Source organism: Symphalangus syndactylus, chromosome 16 (genome assembly GCF_028878055.3).
Source record: "Symphalangus syndactylus isolate Jambi chromosome 16, NHGRI_mSymSyn1-v2.1_pri, whole genome shotgun sequence".
Taxonomy (NCBI): Eukaryota; Metazoa; Chordata; class Mammalia; order Primates; family Hylobatidae; genus Symphalangus; species Symphalangus syndactylus.
The window spans coordinates 38338744-38361026 of record NC_072438.2 but is presented as its reverse complement, the minus strand read 5'-3'; the positions used below and the strand labels follow the sequence as shown (position 1 = coordinate 38361026).

The window sequence follows — 22283 nt, the reverse complement described above, 5'->3', positions numbered from 1 at the left end:
ATTGTAGAAATTGTCCCAGAATGGTTCATCCATGTAAAAATATGGCCCCTCTGAGACTTCCAAGAGCCATCAGACTCAGAGTGATCTTCTGAATTCAGTCTTGTTCTTAGAGCTGAGGAAGGCTTTAACTCATGTCAAAATTTCCCTCGGCTTGAAAAATTATTTTGGAAATGAGAAAAAGGGGTAGTTCACTTGGTTGTGCTGCTTCCTCTTTTTCTCCTTTCTGGCATTCCACTCAGATTTGGCAGATGTCATACATTCTAAAATGCACAGCCTATACCATCTTACTCTCCATGAGCTATGAAAAATGCAGGGATATGTAGCCACATCATTTGCATTGTAATAGGAAAAAAAAGAGAAAAAATATAACTAGCAGGTTAAGTTCTATAAATTCAATCTAACATTTAGCACAGGGTCAGGCACAAAGGAGGTATTCTGTAGTATTGAATATTCATTGTTAGATGAAATTAATTACCACTATTCCTATAAAAGCATATTATATTATAATGATGCAAATATATACTTGGTCTTAAATAATCATGGAAAGCTTGGAAAACTTCATAATTTAGGGCTCTCCAATAGCGAGAGGAAGCATGTGTACAGACACTGAGAAGACAGTATAATTCAAGAAGACAACTTACCAAAGGTAGAAAGAACTATAAAATCTCCAACGACTTTTAAGCCTCAAAACATATGCTTAGTCAACATATGGCATGTTATTTTATACTTAGAAGGCTTCTTTTTGATTGATTAGATTTAGGCCAAAAGCCAGAGGAATCTGTGAGTCGGCCCTTATCACATTTTCCTGATTACAGTTACCATTAGCCAAGGTTTGAGTTTCATCTGATGGCTTCAATTGTCTACCAATGGCATACCTCTTCTGTGTTTCTCACTCTAACAGCAACTGTAATGAACTTTACCTCCCACACTTCCTGTGATTTGCAAATAACACTGATGACAATGTCACTTAGTCCTCATGCTTGTCACCTTCCTGGTGAAAGCCCAGTTGAGATGTTGCCACTTCAGCAGAAATAAAGAACAACAGGGACAGTTATCAAGATAAGTACTAATATGAAGTCAAGGCTTTTAATGTAGTCTCAAATGTATCAACACTTCACTTATATAGAATTACCACTTTTTTTGTTTTTGTTTTTGTTTTTGTTTTAAGACTGAGTCTCATTCTGACCCCCAGGCTGCAGTGGTGTGATCATGGCTCACTGCAGCCTCAACCTCCCAGGCTCAAGTGATCTTCCTGCCTCAGCCTCCAGAATAGCTGCCACTACAGAGCACCACCATACCTTGCTATTTTTAATTTTTTGTAGGATGGAGTCTCCTTATGCTGCCCAGGATGGTCTCCAACTCCTGGGCTCAAGTAATCCTCCCACTTCGGTCTTCCAAAATGCTGGGATTATAAGCACAAGCCACCGTGCCCATCCTAGAATTACACTTTTAACTAACCATCTTTCCACTGCAATTAGAAACATACATACATAGTTTAGTGCGTGCATACACAGTACACATAGGCTTTAAATAATTTAAAGGTTAGAAATTTAGGAAAAGTATTACATAGGCTGTCCAACTTGAACAAGTCTAGCTGATACATCTTGGCATATGCTCTGTAATAACTCCCCAATTACAATGGCAGGAGTTTTGGCATCATTTTGTCATATTTCCTGAACTTCTATCAATTCGAGAGTCATTTGCTTATTAAGCATTTATTTAACTGCAGAAATCTGTGTTTTAGGACCTTAATGGTCTTTCATAGATAAGAAAGAATTCAATTCAAACAGTGTGTTTCCACCAAGAGCAGTTCAAGTCAATCATAAATAAATGCACTTTTGTTCAACTGGAGTCTGTTGCTCTTGTTATTAAGCTCCAAAGAGGTGCATTAAATAAATTTAAGTGTTGACTAAGGAAAGGGAGAGGTAGATTACCAACAATGAAAAAAATATTACTTTGTAATGAAGAGATGAGTGGGAGAGATTAGCATTAGTAAAACTAAATGCTTGGAAGTTACTGAGACAAAATTTCAAATACCACCCTATGGGCATATTCTGTTTGACCCAAACAACAGCAGACAATTTATCCATATTTGCTACAACACGTGAGATGAATTGACTCTGTTTGCAGCTTGAAGATGGCAGTAAAAACAATGAGGTGGTACCAGTTCAGTAGACACACAGAAAAGTTTTATGCAAATGAAGTCTGTATTAATTGGCAATAATCATATGTAGAAAGCAACCACCAATATTGCATTTTTAAATAATAAGAACAAGAAGTCAGGGAAAAGAGGGCTATACTTTTGATATATTTAGATATGTTTTGATTATAATCAAACTATGACTAGGTGCCAATGTTTTTTTTTTTGTTTTTTTTTTTTTTTTTTGAGATGGAGTCTCACTCTATAGCCCAGGCTGGAGTGCAGTGGCATGATCTCGGCTCACTGCAACCTCCACCTCCCAGGTTCACGCCATTCTCCTGCCTTAGCCTCCCCAGTAGCTGGGACTGCAGGCACCCACTACCACACCTGGCTAATTTTTTTTTTTTTTTTTTTTGTATTTTTAGTAGAGACAGGATTTCACCGTGTTAGCCAGGATGGTCTTGATCTCCTCACTTCGTGATCCGCCCACCTCAGCCTCCCAAAGTGTTGGGATTACAGGCGTGAGCCACCATGCCCGGGGTGCCAAGGTTTTGTAATATATTTTTATAAGCTACTTTAAATAAATTTTTGTAAGATATAATATGAATGAAACTCATTAATTTTAAAAAGTATTATTAAGAATATAATAAGCAGTTTATACACGTTCCTATAAAAGAAATAATAAGTGATCATATTCATTTGGCAAGAGAAGATCTGTTGAGAGAGAAAATAGTCTCTTAAAGATCTATAAATCCACATATCTTCATTTCGAGGTCAAATAACAACAATGTCTTTTCTTCATAATTCACATATTTTAGTCATCTAGAATCTTTAATGAAATCAACTCCAATGTTTTACATTCTACATTCAGAGAGACAGCTAACAAAGTTTACTCAGATTAAAACATAAAACATCTTAAAACTAAATTTTATTTCACATTTCCTCAACTCAGTAGATTTATTTTTGGTCTCTTTTATAGTCCTAGTGTTATTTTCTCATCTCATATTGCATAAAATCAGGTGAATGAAACTGAGGTTCTCATGAGAAACGGAAAAGGCCTTCTTAACAGCTAGAATCGATTTGCATCTGTAATAACCAGGAAAAGCCTGAAACAAAAAATGAGACTCAAGAGAAGGTAAATAATATTTTGGTTAACTAATATTTTAGAATTAATAGCTCTCACTTAATTTTTAATCTGATGTTTACACTGTGATTGTTCCTCTAACAGTTAGCATAAAACATATCCTATAATTTCTTCCCCAAATCTTTTCCATGATTATTGTGACTATTGTGTAAGAGTTCTCTAGATGATCATTCTAAAAACATGGCTGTGCCAAAGGAGTTCCACCCTCAAAAAGCAGCAGAAAGTGATAAAACAGGGTAGCATTTTGCTCATTCATAAACTACCTGGTTTACTGGGATGTCTGCATAGCACTGTTTCCTTACATGACCTAGCCACAGCCAATTCTTATTTTCGGATTCATTCCCAAAAGCATTTCTCGAAGAGACAGTCCTAGTGTAATGGCAAAATATTCTATTGCATCCATTATCCATGCTCCCTACTTGGATGTAGCATCTCCACATTGCACTGGGGGACTGATCCTTTTATAAATCAGCAGGAAATCTTTCTTCTTCCCTGCCTCCCTCCCTTCCTCCCTCCCTCCCTTCCTCCCTCCCCTCCTTTTCTAACTATCTGTATAATTTCTGCATGAACCATTGGGAACCTAATGTAGGTTATTATATTATAATTTCACAGGTGAGAAAATAGAATAGAGAGTGGTTAGACTATCAAAATTTAATAAATGGCAATCCAGTGTAAGCGCTTGGCTCTCCCAGACGCTTACTCATTGATTAAGTATATATCCTCTTTCATTTAGGACTTGTGCTAAATAAAATGGAAGCTCTCAATTATTAATTCAAAGTGGAAGAGACAAATAAATAACAACTACCTACCGAAATAGATGAAGGCACACATTTATAGTACTGTAAACTAAGATAAAAGGCAACTTCATTTGCAGTTTAAGTATTTAAGCTTTATTACTTTCTTTTATAAACTAAATCCTTAGATGTCATGGTCACAGGGACTAACGTGACACTTTAAAACTGATTTAATGCCATCAGCCTTCTGGAAGAAAAAATCGTCTACACATTTTACTTATAAATATTATATTCATGCAACTGCAGGAAACATACTTCTGTACAAACTATAGTCATGTCAAAGTAAAATCTATAACACGTAATAATAATAGTTCATGTTTTACTTTTGCCAAAATGCTCAGTGATAAGAGGTTATACTTTTTAATTCTACTTTTTTTCTAAAAACATATAATTCATCCAACAAGACAAGATAATATATATCTCTGATATTTGGACTTTATGAGAGCCCAGAAAATAGTTCATAACTTTAATTGCTAATGGTGCTGTGTAAATCACATATTTCCTTAGAGCAAACTACGCTGAAATTTTGCACTTATTTACAATAAATCTTTGGCTTAAAAAAAAAAAAAAGACTTTCCAATTGCTAAAATGTTCCTTTTTGCACCCCTCAATTTATAAGCAAATTTCAAAAACAGTCATTCTCAGTAGTGAATCTCATAAATACAATTGCAGGTAAAAGTAAACATATATTAAAGCATCACTGGAACACTTGAATTGTAACATCTTTGGAAAATCTAGTGATTTCTATACCAAGTTGTAGATGATTCAATACTTTCTTAAACTTTCAGAACCATCCAATTTTGCTCATCTGGTGCTTTGAGCCTCACACTATTGAAAAGACAAGCTGGCTCCTCCACCCCTACCAAAGGGCTAGCAAATATAGCTATGCTTAAAAAGTATGTTATTATCTACTAAGTAAAGTGCTTTTATGCTTTATTTGTTCATAATACTTTTTATTTTCTTAAAAACTCAATCTTAAATTTATAATAAGATAATTTGATTTTGTTTTTTCTGGTCACTATTTCAATAATAGCAATACTTTATTTATGAAATGACTGGTTTGCTTTTTCTTGGTTAATTTAGATAAATATCAAAATTCTTAAAAAGAAACAAAATGCTACATTATGTCCCATAATCATTTATTTCAGTTGCGAACTACTTCAATTTCCAGATTAAATTAATTTTGTTAAAATATTATTAAAACTTTAAAATGTTTTGCCAAAAATACATGAAGATTTTTTTCTTATGATATTGTTATTCTAAAAACTAAAAGTGGACTGTTAAGAGTTTTATTAGGTGAAATATATTTTATTTTCTAAAGTTATTATTTGAATCACTGTAAGTTATTAATTATCATTTAAATATACATGGATGTATTTCTTTTGCTATTATAGTATACTTATAACACCATTAAGGCAACATCAACAATGAGAATAGATTGTTTTCTTTGATAAGTATTTGATACAATGCTATGATTACATGCCACTCACATATCCACGAAATATATTCTGGAAATGTAAAGAAGAGCTTATCTGCCCAGTTAACTATATGAGACATTACAGATGGGCCCCTGGTGTGTTTCCACCTTCAGTACACTTAATTTCTTGTGTTTCCATTCCACCAGCAAACTATCTTGCTAATTAACTAAAAGTTAAGAGTATTTTTTAAAAAACTGTAACCTCCTTCCTCACTGATTCTTTCCATGTATATATAATTTGTTCTGCCTAGTTTTGATCTATCTTTTCCACTCTTTCCTCTCTTCTATAAATACCCTCTATCTATCACAGTTTAGCAGATATTTTCGGTCTCTGAAGCATAATGACAATTTTCTTAAGTTCAAGTGTCATAAAACATATTCAAATGATTTGAATAGTGCCTCTTGTCTCACTCATACTGAGGCCAAAAATATTTGGAAATTATCCACTAACTTAATATGACCCAGCAGAGTTAGCAGTAAAGCAAATTAATGCGTTAGCCGAACATAACTTTTCCATTGATTTCCATGATAAAATTAGAACTTCAGTTCCCTGGAAGAAAATTTCTTATGGATATATACTAAAAGACTCTTACAATGTAAAGCCTATTCAATATATTTAAAGACATACGATATGCAGTGTCCTTTTGAGAACTAGTTCAGAAATAAGAAGAAAAGTCATTGATAGTATGGTGCCTTATTGGGGAACAAATCTTTAAAATAAATGATCCAAAACACCTTTTAAAACAATCACCCCACCCAATGTCAATTTTTGTTCCTATTATAAATATAGAGAGAGATCAGTAAAACTTTTGCATTTCGGCCAAGCTTATCCTCACAGAAGTGTCACAATTTCAAAATTAGATCCACATTTCCTGGTTGTTTTTAAAATATTTTCCTGCATCTTCTTCATTACTTGAACACACTGGCTTATGTTGCTATTATACTCAGCTAAGACCACAAAGAATTAAAATCCTGAGCAATATGTCCCACTGGTGTCTGAAGACATTTTTCCCCTGTCAAATAACAAATATTCCATTACAATCAGCTAATGTGCTTGTGTTTATAATTATTTTTATTTAATTGATGTCTGTTATCCTGATTAGAGTGGACAGGCAAGCTTAAATAATGATGGTTGAGTCTGGTTAACGTTTATGATTGGACGTCTTCGATAATTTGCTCTGTTTCATTTGTTACAAATTCTAGTGGTGTTAAACTCTGGTGACCAGAGCCATGAGATGGTGGTGATAAGCTCATATTACACAGCTCCTGATTTTAAGTTGGAATATATATTTGTTTTTACTGTTTTTACTTCTGGCAAGAGTTGTTAGTAGATTACAAAGAATATTTGTAATGTCAAGCTTTACAAAGGGATACCGACCTCCATGTTCCTCCAGGAACACAGCAGGCTGTGCTACCTAGTGTTTTTCTGTTTCTTCTATACAAAATTATTTGTTTGCTTTCCTATTTCATCCGGCTGATTCAAGACAAGTAGTGCATCCAAGGACACAAAAGAAAGCCTCAACTCACCAAGATCTGTACTTTTCAGCAAGCTACTACATCAAATTTGGTTACTCTGAATTGAGATTCAGAAAACCTGGATCACAAGTGTCTCACTAACTAAGTGACCTTGAAAAAGTTAACGAGATTTCAAAAGGAAATTTTCATAATCCCTTCCAGGTAAAATACTTTATGATTCTATGTGAATGCTTTATGTTCTGTATCTTAAGTTGAAAATAATTAAATTACTTTTGCAAATGATCTTTATTTTAACTTTTATTATAGTCAGTTATACTTCAATAAAGAAGTAACATTCAAAATGAAGATACAAAGTGTAGTCTATAGATAACAGAAAAAGTGAATTCCACAGATGAGAATTAGTAACTTTTCCTTCAAAAAGGCAGCTTTGATAACATAAAGCACTTTACTAGAACACTACAGCATTGGCTAACAAGCAGATGGCTTATGTTAAAATTCTAAATCATCAATTCTGATAAAATCTTTGATAATTATATCACCAAATCCAAGTACAAAGTTATTGGTATTATTATGTCTGATAGTTATTATGGAATGACAGACCATTAGCATTGGAATTCTTTTTTTTTTTTTTTTTTTTTTTTTTGAGATGCAGTCTCACTCTGCTGCCCAGGCTGGAGTGAAGTGGCGCGATCTGGGCTCACTGCAAGCTCTGCCTCCCAGGTTCATGCCATTCTCCTGCCTCAGCCTCCTGGATAGCTGGGACTACAGGCGTGCGCCACCTTGCCCTGCTAATTGTTTTTCTTTGTTTTGTTTTGTTTTTGTATTTTCAGTAGAGACGGGGTTTCACTGTGTTAGCCAGGATGGCCTTGATCTCCTGACCTCGTGATCCGCCCGCCTCAGTCTCCCAAAGTGCTGGGATTACAGGCGTGAGCCACTGTGTCCAGCCTGGAATTCATTTTATCTAACTTGCTATTTTATGAGGTCCTTTAACAATGGCCTTGGCCGAGCATGGTGGCTTATGCCTATAATCCCAGGACTTTGAGAGGCCGGGGCGGGAGGACTGCTTGAGATCAGGAGTTTGAGACCAGCCTGGTCAACATGGTGAAATCCCATCTCCACTAAAAATAAAAAAATTAGCCAGGTGTGGTGGTGCACGCCTGTAATCCCAGCTACTGGAGAGGCTGAGGCAGGAGAATCCCTTGAACCCAGGAGGCGGAGGTTACAGTGAGCAGAGATTGCTCCACTGCTCACTGCACTCCAGCCTGGGCAACAGAGACTGAGACTCTGTCTCAAAAAACTAAACTAAACTAAACTAAAATAAAATAAAATAAAATAAAAATAGTGGCCTTGAGAAATTGCCAAGCAATCTAAATTTTAACATCTTTAATGATGCAGATTTCACAACACAGACTATTCTATGTATCAATCTTTATTGAGCATTTTCTATAGTAATACATTTTATTCTTATGTCAAGTCAGTTTTTTCCCCATGTTATCCAACTGGCTTTCAATCTGCTGCTAAGAATCCCTCATCTCTCTTCTGAGTTAAAGTATTCTAAGTATCTAAAGTGGCTGTCTTCTCCTCAACCTGTCTTCCTTAAGAGCACCAAACAATTTCCTGGATTCACACATTTTTAAGCACAAGAATCATCTGTGTATACCTCAAACAAGAAAAAAAACATAGAAATTTAAAAATTATAATAATCATTCAAAACTTTTCTTTTTGAATGAGACGCATTCTCAGAATTTATGATGCAAGCTTGTGACATAGAGGTAATGGAACACATGATCACAGCACTCCATGACACTCAGTCAAAGCAAGCTTTCAGAATCCTTCTCAAGAGATAGCTTCAGAAAGAAAAATAAGTCAACACATGTTAGTACTAAAGATTACATCCGTGATTTAGCTCAGTCTCCTTATTTTGCAGCTGAGGAAACCATGCTCCAGGGAGGTTAAATATAGTTTCCTGGCAAACCTAGAACAAAATCTCAATTTATAAAATTCCTAGTCTTCCATATTCTGTAGAAAGTTGGAATTCACTTTGAAAATGAACTAGTCCAAATCCCCCATTTTAATGGCATTGATGAGGTCTTGAGAGGTTAAGTGATTAATCCCTGTGTCCTGCTTTTCACTCCCGTCTTTCTATGACACTAAAAGACAGAGTAAAAGGTATCAAACTGGTCATGTTGCACATGGCATACCCCTTCAACAGCAGTGATAGCAAAGCAGATGCAGGTTCCCTGTTGTTTTAAGAATATGGCCTAAGAATCTTATAGAGAATCTAATACCTAAAGGGTATTGCTTTGGGAACTGAATGTCAAAAAGCAGAGGGAGGTGCATATATTCATACAATGTACAAAGAAATGTTCAGTACCATAGAGAAAAAATTTATGTCAGCACTGGAGGTCTTGAGAATACTGTACAAAGTCAAACAATATAATTACCATACGGAAGACTTTCATTAAGATTATATAGGTTCATAATACATGAAGCACATTTGAAAATGGAAGTCTTGGGTAGGGTCAGCAAAAACGGATGTGGCATAAAAAGGGTTCTCTGCCAGAAAATTAATTAAATTTCCTAGTTCTGGAAAAGGCCATATATTCTGCATAGACACTCACTGAAAATCAGATGTGCAGGGCCTTGCAGAGTGTGCCATAATCTACTCATAAACAGGCTGCACCAAGGGATATTGACAGCAATTTGGCATTTCTAACAGTTCCCATAAATGAAGAATTTGCTTTGCAATAAATTATGTTAGGGAAAGCGCAGATCTGACAGCTTTTGCTTTACACATCTTTTAATCTTATTTTGCCCTCCATGTAACAATATAATATATTGTTATATATAAGACCATATTATCAGTCAATCAAGTCAATTACTTGCAATGAAAAAATAATTTTTGTTTTGTTTTGCTTGTCTTTTACTTCCACCGATGTTATTAACCACTTAGGGACATTATATTCTGTAGTGTGAAATTTGTTAGAATGATGAATGGACTTCTTAGGCAAAGATTCACCTCAGGCACCCAACACAAACTAAAATATGTATTAAATTACAAAGTAAAAAGTAAAGACTGAAAATCTTTCTTCAATTGCTATTTTTAAAATTAATTGTTTTACACATACTTGTGTTTATTTTGTTTATATACTGCATCCTATACAAACCACACCTTTAACAAATTAATGTCAAAGCCATTCACAGCTTTAAACTGTACCTCTTTTTTTTTTCCTTGAAGGTGTTCAAATGAAATTGCTAGTTTCTTCAAGCTGACTAAATATAAGAACATAAACTGTGGAAGCCCATGCTGAATTGCTTGTTTTAGGCAAGACCATTTTTCACCAAATGAGAAAATGAAAATAACCAGAATACTAAAAAGATATGCAATCAAGTAACATAGAAAAATTAGAAAGACTGGGGCTATAAACCAAAAAAGAAAATAGAGAGACATTAGATATCTAGACATTATGACATAGTGTCTGTCTGAATTTTAGTCTAGAAATACTTTCATTTAAAAAAAATAGAAATTATTTTGTGCTTCCAAAAAGGAAAACTGGGATAATCGGATTCAAGTTACAGGAAGCTAGAAAAAGCTGGAAAGTTAAACATGTCCCAAAATAGGAGCAACCTCTAGACTTTGCGCCCCTGGAATTATTCAAGTGGAGATAAGCAAGTCTTATAAATGGTGTTAAGGGATGCACGCACAATCTAAGATGGGATTTGTTGACCATTAGTGTCTATCCACTCTTAACATTTCATGACTAATTCAGCAAACATTTATTCTACGCTTCAGGCACTCTACATAAAGAAAAACAGATATAAGGTGATACTTTTATGTGTAAAACTAACAGATTAATTAGTGTTATGAGTATCTTGGTAGAGAATGTGGTGGAGAGGGATATTTGGATTTGAATCCTAATTTCCCAGCAAGCCCTGTCTCAACCGTATTCTCTAGGCACAACTATTTTAGTTTTAAATGCATAGCTCCAAATTAACACTTAAGCCCGTATCTTGCTGTCAAAAAAACTGTTGTCACAGAAAAGGTCCTAAAAACGTACAGTGTACACAAATCAATGCATCTTAACTTACCCTTTTTCTTTCCAGACATTTTATCTCAAAGGCTTGTCTAAGAATAAGGAAACACAAACTCATAAATAAACTTTTCTCTTCCTGCACTGATTTTTTCCCTCCCAATTTTATTTCATATTCTTTTAAAGTCCTTTCAGTGTCTGTTGTTTTTAATGACATGTTTCCTTCATTTTTTACTCCTAATTCACTTTTCCAAAATTGTTTTGCTTCTTTTTTCTCAAAGATTTTTTTTTCTCCTTAATTTGGCCTCTTTTCCTATCTGCCTTTTTACTTATCCACTGTTTTCCTTTTGTGGTAAACTGAAAACTGTTTTCCTATTCAAGCATAGCCTCTTTATTTTCCTATAATCCCATGTATAATTTTCGTAATTTCCTTTCTTCAAATCTTTAAACAATTTGATTAAATTTTCTTCTTTCTGTGTGAGTTATAAGTGTTTCTGTGCTTCCTTTCCTGCCATTAGATTTGATAAATATGACAGGATTTGAATTATCAATTTCTTTTTCTAGGGATGAAATTATTTTATATTGATTCAGTTTGTAGTTACAGGTCCTAAATCTACTGAAAAGTAATGAATTATTTCTTATAGAAAATATATTGAGTAATCTATGAAGCTAATAATGGCCATGAGCAACAAGCTAAGTAGGGAATAAAAACAGAATAGAGAGAAGTATGGGTGAGGGGAAGGCCCATGTTCAGGAGAAGAAGATAAAAGGCTGTTTTGTAAACATTCATTCATTTAATCAACATTTAGTGAGTAACAAATACTGTGGACATTGAAAAGCTCATAAAACATAAGGTGGAATCATTGCCCTCTAGTAACTCAAGAGTTGAGCATAAACGAGACTACTGCTTTCCTGGGGGGAAATGAGGAGAAGCTCTATAAGGCATGTCCCACTTGAGTCAATCCTCAGTGATCTTGGCCCCTCTCGACTTCACCACCTCTCAGTTTTCTTACCTATTACATAAAATGAATAATAATTTCTAACTCATTGTTTCTTTGTGTGAATGAGTCAAGAAAATGGAAGTGAAACTCATTAACATTGTGCCCATACACAATAAATCCTCAGTACATGGTTGCTGTTATTATTTTCTGTGTGTGAATTTTCCAAACAGCCACGAGTAAAGTGCCTTCCAGATGGAGAGACCTAACCGTGTGAAGACCTGTGGACATGAAAGATTGCACCCTCTGGGAAAGATGCAGAGCACAGAGCGCAGTGTGCACTCAAGGTTAAAACATAATATAAAGGCAAAGAATATGGGTAGACGTGAGATCATGAAAGATACTCAATGATCAGAGCTTTATCTAATAGAAAGCCATACATTTCTAAATGAAGATTAATGGTCCAGACTAACATCCATTCCCTTTTCAATTTCTCCAGTATTCCAATGCATTCAAATACAGTAGAAAAATGGAATATGATCTTTTAATGTTCGGTGAAAATGCATGTAAATTGAAATGGTTTGCTTTGTTTGTGTACAGAGACAAGTCTTAATTATGCTACTGTTTTAAAGAATACTACAAATAATGCTGCTATACGCATACACACCCATATACACACTACTTTTTCCAAGTCATCTGCCAAGAATCTTCCTAGCCCAAAGGTAGCATTTTAGTCATGTGTCTCAAAGAACCTGAGAGAGTCACAAGACTATAATGCAAAGCCTGATACATCAAAACAAGCCCCTGCAGGAACTGGGAGGACTCATTTCACTAGTGAAAAAAGAAGTCAAGAAGGCGGGCGCTTCCTGGTGATGACTGAGTGTTCATGTTTTATAGGTTATGACTCTGCTGGAGTTTCAGCCCCGAGGGCCTAGCTCCTTTCAAAATATAGCACCCTGAATGAAGGATATCTTGGACTGAACAAACAGTCCCCTCTGTCTCCTTCAAATGCCACCAGCTGAGTTGACAAAAGAAAGTTGCAGAAAGTAATTAGCATGCATTCAGCTTTCACATCTGAATGGCATAGCTTTGTAGGGTATTTAGATTTATTTGAACTAGCTTATATCTAATTTTCTATAACCAGATGAGTATTATAATTATGTGCATAAAATTTTGTGCAATGCTTTTGAAGATGCAAATGCTATTAAATTTTGAAATAAAATTCACAGAAATATTCCTGTTTTATACTTTCAAAGATACGTTATGTAACAATTGTTTGTAGAATGTTGAAAGTGGCATATTTATACATGCAAGTTCCATTTCTTTTATACATATTTTGTTGAGGAAACTGCATAGCAACTTTCCCTGAGAATAATATCATTAATTCTTCTAAACTCTATACATTTAGAAAAATCTACCACTGTGTAGGGATTTAGGTAATGCGTAACACGGTGAAATATATAAACTCAAGTTGAACAATTCTTCCATATAGAAGGCTCTGTGTAGTGAATGAATGCATCTTGTAAATGTAAGAGACAGACTATTAATGGAGAATGCAGAAGAGGGGCAGCTACACTGTTTCATGAGAACCACCATACCTGTTGATTAATGGAGAGGCCTTAACAGCACTCTTCTTCCATGCGTCTTGCCATGAGGAAAGGGGAGGAAGGGAAAGGTGGTGATGGCAGCAACACCTGGGGAAGGGAGATGGGGAAAATGTAAAGGGAAAATCAGCAGCCCCTACACAATGGTGTCCATCCATAGACCTCGCCAATAAAACAATTTCCAAAAACCTTGAGTTTGTTTGCTTTCTTTAAAAAAAAATCTATATAAATTTCAAAGACAATCTAAACAAATTAGTATTTTGAAATGTGTTAATTTGAACAGTCTTTCAACTATAATTCTCCAAATCCAGGGACCCAGTTGCCTGCTACAAAATGAGCCACCATTTTATCCTCATTTTTTAACTAGGGAGGACCTTCACATATGGGCATAACTTTTTTTTACAACAGAAAAAAACTATCAGATGACCCTAATACCAAATAGATATGTATTTTCTTTCTAACACACAGTAGGATTATCATCTCATTCTGTCTCTACCTAGCTGTTACATAACTGTCTCACAATGCACCTTCCTTTTCATGCCCTCCTAAGGATATGTAATTTTGACATGAAAACAACCTCAACTTATTAACTTAATAAAAAAATTAACTTAATCGAATCCCTATATACTGGAGGAGGTCAAACTAATAAAAGTTTTTAAAATGTTCATGTTTTAATTATATTTTTGTGGACATGGTTTAATCTGGACTATATATACTTTCAAAAAGTATAAATACACAGAATTTTATAAAAATAAATTAAAATGCATACCAAACAGTTGATGGCAGTAAATTATTTGAATTTTAATAAAGATTAGTTGTTTTAATAACCTATGCAATAATACCACTGCAAAACAAACACTGGTACAATTTTTTTCTCTTAGAATTTATTTTAAAAGAAATATTTAACTTTGTATGTTTATATTTATATGCAAATAGTATATAAAAATGTTTCTGTTAAACTGTTTATTTAGAAAAGCTTTTATACACAGTGAAGATAAACTTGCAAAAATAGGTGTGTATTTTATGAAGAAAAGTAATGTAAAAAAATGAAATATAGGAGAGAATTAACTTTCCTGTGCGTGACTTCATACACAAATATGTTTCTTAGTGTGTTAGACACAGAAGGGCTAGGACATTGATGAATTTTTCACTAAAGACAGGGCTATTCATGAATACATGTTTGCATTCTTGTTTCTAAATGTGAATCTAACCTTTAATCCCAATGTTTGGGAAAGTGGCTATCACGAGGATCATTGGGGTTTGGAAAATGATAATTCTTTTCATTTCGCCTTAATCCTGTTTAGACAGGGTGTCTCCAAATTACCCAGTTTTCAACTCCTCTGGTCTTTGACACACTGCTTATGATTAGCCATCGTATCTAGTTGAAATAACATGACCCACCTAATGCTTAGGCAATAGTATTAGTCAGCCCTTGAGTTGAGAAATTTGGAAACTAATTGGTTGTCATAAGAGATTAACATCAAATAATTCTGAAGGCATATGTAACATCTAGGCCCTCTGATTTAAAAGAAACAACTCAAAGTAGCAAACTTAATTTTCAACTGATATTATTGAGCATATACTTTTTGCGCCATTGCTTGGGATTCTATAAATTTCTATAATTTTGTATTTAACTTAAAACATTAATTGATATTACACATAATATTTTAAAGTTTGAATCCCCCTTCAAAGTTAAAACCTCTGCATTTCAGTAAAATAAAATTGAAAAAATTAAACCTAATTTTTTGTACATTTAAATATTCCTCAGTGATTATTTTGGGACCAGAATTTTGTCTTTCGAAGAAGCAAATGTGGGAATCTCAGAAGCCAAAAACCAAAAAGGAGGAGAATCCACATGCTCTTAATTTGTGGCCAGATCTTGCATCTAGCATGAAATACAGCATTTTTTTTTTTTGCATATGAGTTGCTAATATACTAAGACTTTTATGTATAGAAAATTCTTCCTTTGGCTTCAAGAAGGGTAGATTATTATGGGTTAATGAATTAGCACTGCACTGGGAGAGATTAAAAGTAATGAAAACTATACTTATGAGAAACTATAAAAAGTAAATATATACACACAAAACACAGAAAAACATTGATAATTTATCAAGGTGTAATAAGCAATATAAAATGATTTCATAAATAGCAGAGTTTATAAATAACCAAAACAACATAGAAGGATAACTCAAAAAAATAAAGCTGGAATCTTAAAGCATCAAATAAACCAGGAATAGAAAGTTAAACACCGCATGTTCTCACTCATATGTAGAAGCTAAAAAAAGTTGATATCATGGAAGTAAAAAGTAGAACAGAGGATACTAGAGGTTGGGAAGGGTAGGCAGAGGAGGGGCTAGGAAAAAATTTGTTACAGGATGCAAAATTATAGCTAGATAGGAGGAAAGAAATAGGTTCTAGTGTTCTCTACCACTGCAGAATGACTACAGATAGCACTATTATATTATATAGTTTCACATAGCTAGAAGGAGGACATTGAATGTTCCCAACACAAAGAAATGATAAATGTTTGAGATGATAGACATATACTAATTACTCTGATGTGATGACTATATACTATATGCATTGAATCATTGTTAGGTACACTATAAATTATTATATGACAATTAAGAAGTGAAATAAAGTACAAGAATTGATAGAGTAGGGAATTGCAATTTCTGGGTGAAGGAAATATAAATTTTATGTATTTGAAAGGTAGAGACCAGGATAATAAAAGCAACCCTCAACCCCATGAGGCACTTGGTAGGAATTTGGTATGGAAAATGATATGAGTTAGATTTTCACCTGGTAACAATAACAAAGGGAAAATGATCCCTATGATTTATAAAAATAAGTAGATGGAGAGACAGTTTGTGATTATTATTAAGTGCATTGACCATAAAGAGTTTGTAATAAGTTTGTTTTCCCAAAACTACAGGAATTGTCTGTCACAGCAGTGAAACAATATGAATCGCATGGAAAACACTATCGGTCTGAGTCTGCTTCTTCTAGTTCCCATTCTTGGAAAAATGTATCATCATGGTAGAAGTATAGATATTAAGAGACTCATAACACAAGGCTGTGGGACTTAGTAAAATAAGCCCAGAGACCATGTGCAACTGTAAGCAGAGAAGGCATTGGTTCATGTCCTCAAGGAATAAGTTCTTTAGCTGGGATAAAAGAATAAGGGGTAAGGCTGGGCGCAGTGGCTCACGCCTGTAATCCCAGCACTTTGGGAGGCCGAGGTGGGCAGATCACCTGAGGTCAGGAGTTCGAGAACAGTCTGGCTAACATGGCGAAACCCCGTCCCTACTAAAAGCACAAAAAAATTGTCCAAGCGTGGTGGTGGGTGCCTGTAATCCCAGACTGGATAGGATGTGTATAAAAGAATGGCAGCAAAAAAGAGTTGCTGCAGAAAAGAAAAAAAGAAAAAGTTTATGGAAAGGGAAGTCAAAACATCCTAAGGCAGTGTGGTGGGAGGGAGGTGGGTGAGAGCTGGAGAGTCAGCGAAGTTTGTCCAAACAGGGTGGATTTTGTGGTGGAAAAAACGATAGATGTTGAGAAAAACAACAGAACACACCCTTGATAGGTAGGAGAGACATATTAAACATTAATATATAATATGTTAATATATTACAGGGAGTTTAGTTAGGCAGTGGGACCCCTGTTCTCTGCTTACGTCATTAAACATTTTTCAAAACCTGGTGTGTCTGGTGTAAGGATATACGAGAAGAGATTATTCCCCTGCTGCATAAATATTCCTGATAACAGTATTGTTTTCCTTATCCTATCAGTAAGGTCTGTCTTAAAAGTAAATTTTCTCTTACAATTGGAAAAATCACAGATTTTCATTCTGGGTCTGACTCTCAAACTTTCCCACAGTCTGTCATGGTTATACTCAGGGCTTCTGCGACCATAGATAGTCTAGCATATTCCTCAGGGGAGGCCATGCTTTAGGCAGAGACATTTCAGATTTTCTTGCTAGTAGTGGCTGAATAATCACCAAAAAAAGGGCATTTTAATAATCATAATGTCACAATGTTATAGGCAGGGCTGGAGTGTGGAGAGGTCAACTTGATTGTTTGCACTAACTGTGGCCCGATGGAATTAAGATCAGCCTTCGGTGGCGGCAGGATTGGCAACACGCAGAGAAGGAATCTGGAAACCTTTGCAAAGGAGGAAAGTCACATGTTTTCACAGGAATCAGGAAACTGCAGATATGCTAGTGCCTGATCTCCTTTTAAAGTGAAGAACAAACAGTATTTTCAAATTACAAGGTACATAATCATATAAACCCTGGGTGAGCTTATCAGTCAGGACATAAATGAGACCACATTAAAAAAAATAAATAGAGAATACTCGTTTAAAAAAAAAAATCATTGTGTAGGCATGATCTGAAGCACTTTTTGAAAATTAGTAAGAATTATAAATGAGTTAAAAGAATAGTTAATTATGAATTCTATGTACAGCTCATTTATTAGGCATTAATAGTGTTTCTAGTATTCTTGAGATTTAAATGAATAAATTGCATAGCTTAATGGCAGTAAAAATCAACTGAGTAAAATTTTAAATTTTAAAAGTGTTTAAAATTACCAGCTTTAATAAGCAATTGTACAATGAAGAAATTTGTGAATAGTATTTAAAAATTAGGTGTAAATCTAAGCTACTGAATTATATTATAATTTGATTTCAGATAATATACATGCACACACATATGAAAAGTTGAAGTATGATGTATTAATAGTAGCATATAATGTTTAAAATTTCTTAAATCTAGAGTAAATACATAAAATATTATTTTATTTTTCCTTCTAACTGAAGATGCTCATTAATCTTATTTAATATTATACGCTTCTTTTTAAAAGTTAATTTAATTTTCATGACAATTAGAATGTTGCTTTCTGTAACTGGAGCTGAGATATATTCTTTTAGGTGACAACTTTATTAAAATTTCAAGATTTAGTTGCATTAAAAACATTGTAAAACACTATCGGCAAATGTATAATATTTTGCTTAACTGATTTCAAATTTGTAAATTTCGCAAGCCTGCTCCCTAAAAATCTCACAGTGTATAACCACAATAGCATGACCCACTATGTCCTTTATAAAAGCTAATAACCTACCTGGATACCTAGCTAACTGTTGACTAATGTATTGAGTAATATTTGCTTACAATTTAATTTTAATTAATACATGATTTTACATAATGGAAATAATGAATATTCTAAGTTTACTTTTATTCTAACTAATATATGTGCAATATGAGTTTTGCTCATTATCTTCCTGACTTATAGTTGCTTGTTAGAATAAGTTTGTAAAATAATGGAAAACCTAAGTCCTCCCTAGAACATTTACAGTCTCCGCCACTGGATTGGTTTATTAGTTTGATTATTCCATTTTGTCAATCAAATATTTAATGGGTGCCAGAGGTTAGTTTAGTCAGTGGTCCTATGTGTTTGGTTTTCAAGCCTCCTTTACACGTTAAAAATTATAGAGGACCCTAAAGAGCTTTTGCTTATGTGGGGTATATCTGTTGATATTCATCATATTCAACATTAAAATAAAAACACTTTTAAAATAATTAGTTATATATATGTTTGAAAATAGTCACAATAAATTCATTATATGCTGACAAAATAATATATTTTAATAGAAAATTATCATATTAAAAAAAGTGAGAAGAATGACATTATTTGACACTTTTGCACATCTCTTGAATGATCATCTTACCAGAGGATATCCGGATTATCCTATCCGCTCTGAATTCAATCTGTTGCACTGACACAGAGCATGTAGCCTCAGGAAAATTCTATTGTGCACTTACGAGAATGAGAGTTGAAAGAGTAAATGATATCCTAATATTATCAGGAAATGATTTGGAGTCCTGGAGTTTTGAGATCACTTGGCTTTGAGAACTGCCAGCTTAAGCTCCTTCGATATTGAGCGTAATAAAAAAAAATAATAATCTTGCCCTCACTGAGGCGACACTGGAGCAAGAGGAGTGATACATAAGTTTTTAAGACCCTAATATGACATATGCTAGTACCAAGATGTGTTATGCAAAGAGCTATGGAAGAGGTGGTGAGCAACAGTTCCACAAAAGAGACCAAACTTGCAGTAAAGTTTAAAGCAGAGGTGTCCAATCTTTTGGCTTCCCTGGGCCACATTGGAAGAAAAATTATCTTGGGCCACACATAAAATACACTAACATAACACATAAAATACACTAACGACGGCTGATGAGCTAAAAAAAAAAACACAGCAAAAAAAAAAAAAAAAAATCTCATAATGTTTTAAGACAGTTTACAAATGTGTTTTGGACCACATTCAAAGTCATCCTGGGCCACGAGTTGGACAAGTTTGGTTTAAAGCAAGAGTTGGCCAGCAGTGAAGAGACGGCAGGTGAAAGAGGTTAAGACCACTCTGATGAAAGAAAGGCATGGCTAGACATAGCATGATGTAATGGGAAGAACATGTTTTTTTTTGTTTTGACAGATTTTGTTCAAACTGCATTTCAGCCACTCACTGGCTGCATGACTTTAAGCAAGTCACTTAAATTCTGTAATCCTTAGTTTGCTCATTGGTGAAATAATAAAACCTACATAATGAAAATGCAGTGAGAATTAAGTGAGATGAACTATGCAAAGTATTTTCACATGTGACAGTTAATTAGCACACCAGTAATATATTGGTTTTGTTGCATATTTAAAGAGAGTGAATTGGTTATCATGCTGAGAGCTTAGGGTGCAGTGAGGTGGGGAAGAGAGGACTGAAGTTTATAACTGAAGTTATAAACAAGGGTGAAAAGGGCAGCAATGAAGCAGAATTGATATGGAGGTTCAAGATGAATGAAAGTGATTTAAAAATAGAAATATGATAATATCCAATAAACTACCTTGGAAACTCAGAGAATTATTTCTTATGCAGGCTTTTGCAAACCCACAGCAAATCTTGATTTCCACCCAGTGTCACCCTATGTTCTCCCAGGGAAAAAGAAAAAACAAACTGTAATTTTTAAAAAGTATTCCAGGATATTCACAAAAATAGAATGAAATGTGTAAAGAGTAGCATGGTTAGGAAAAAAAAAAAAAAACTTACTCAAGACAGAAATTTAACCTTCCTCTTCCATTGCTTAGGTAGGTTGTCTATACCTGAATCTTACAGCTGTCTTTGAAATTAGATTTCAACAATATTTTAGTAATAAGTAAATTAATGAATGAATATGTAAATAAATACATACTTCAACGTGTATCACCAATGTAGTAAGAACTCCGATTTGCCATTTTGATGTTCTTAACCTGGATTACTCATAAAGTTTACTAATCAATACCAACTTATCTAGAAAATAATTTTTTAAGGGCAAAGTACACAGAGAATGTTAGGACTTTTCTCCATGCTAGGAATGCACCATCATCATGCCATCTTTGATCTTCAAGTCCTTGAGGTCCTCAGATCCTTGAGGGATAGAACATTTAGAAAAACGATTTCTCAACTGCAGAATAAAGATTTGCCATTGATATACCCTAGTTCTGCCAATTAGGACACTGAAGATGAAAATTTATACCTAGTAGAGAAGCATGATTTTGAAATATAAAGCACATTTCATCAAGGCTCTATAAAGAATTTAGGATTCGCAAATTGAATTTCTTTTTTATACAGTATGTTTTATACTAATCAATAATTTTGACTAATTTCTTTACTAACAAAATTGATTGTAGATTAAGTTATAAGAAGAGCAAGCAAAAAAATAAATAAAACATTAAAGCATGAGTAATAATGGAAATTGTGAGTAGATCCTTGATTCAAATATTCATTTATTCATTAATTAATTCAAAAATTTATAGAGACTTTACTATACGCAAGACGCTGTCCTAGTTTAGCTGGATATATTATGGTAAACAAGAAAACATGGTATCCAAACTCATGTCATCAAGTAGCATAAAGTCTAGTAAGGTAAGATATTAAATAAATAAATAAATACAGGCCTCCACCTCACCCAATGTGTTACAAATCATTCCATAAATTATTTTCAAAAGAATTTTGTTTTAAAAATTACATAACCTAAAACTTAAACCAAGCTCTTCATTTTATAACTTGTCACATCCTGACCTTGTAAATACTGAGAGTAAAGGTTATATCCACTTAGACAGGTTTCTAACTCCATCTAGAACACATATCTAGGATTTACAAAGGACTGTCTGAATAGCTAAACTTAATATTAGATAATACATTTTACCTCATTTTTTGGTCTCATGTATATGTCCAGGTATGGGAGGGCAGGTTGTAGAGTAATCAACATGGAGTGAGAATTTCTGTATTTCCACTTTAAACAGTAGAATAAAATAAAATACCCTTATTCAACCATTCATTACTAAAGCACAATTTGCTTATAGGTTCTTCTTTGAAATTTATTGTCTTTACAACTTGTTACCTCCCTCCTCTTACTATCAACTACCATATTCTAACTTTGCCAAGTCAAACAACAGTTGTCAATTCTGAGTCAATTTAGCCACATAAATGTAATAATCCACTCAAAATTGGGAAACATTCCTTTATCAAAAATGCTTCAGTCTTGAATAAGATTAGTGGAAGCTATACAAAGCCATTTTGCGTTTACCCAAACGAAAATGAAAACAAAATGGATGATTTCCCTCATAAAGTAGAAATAACACCATTTTGCAC

The 22283-nt window shown here is 34.1% G+C and overlaps 1 protein-coding gene across 8 annotated transcripts in view; it reads right to left on the bottom strand.

Moving 5' to 3' along the window:
- Positions 1–22283, bottom strand: part of PCDH7 (protocadherin 7) — a 423650-nt gene that overhangs the window by 184619 nt on the left and 216748 nt on the right. For 2 of the 8 annotated variants that reach the window (XM_063619461.1, XM_063619462.1), the window contains exon 3: positions 13599–13694. The exons of the other annotated variants lie outside the window; for them this stretch is intronic. In XM_063619461.1, the coding sequence (XP_063475531.1) occupies positions 13606–13694 (89 nt within the window). In that variant the 3' untranslated portion in view covers positions 13599–13605. The remainder of the gene's footprint in view (positions 1–13598; positions 13695–22283) is intronic. 8 annotated transcript variants of the gene reach the window in all.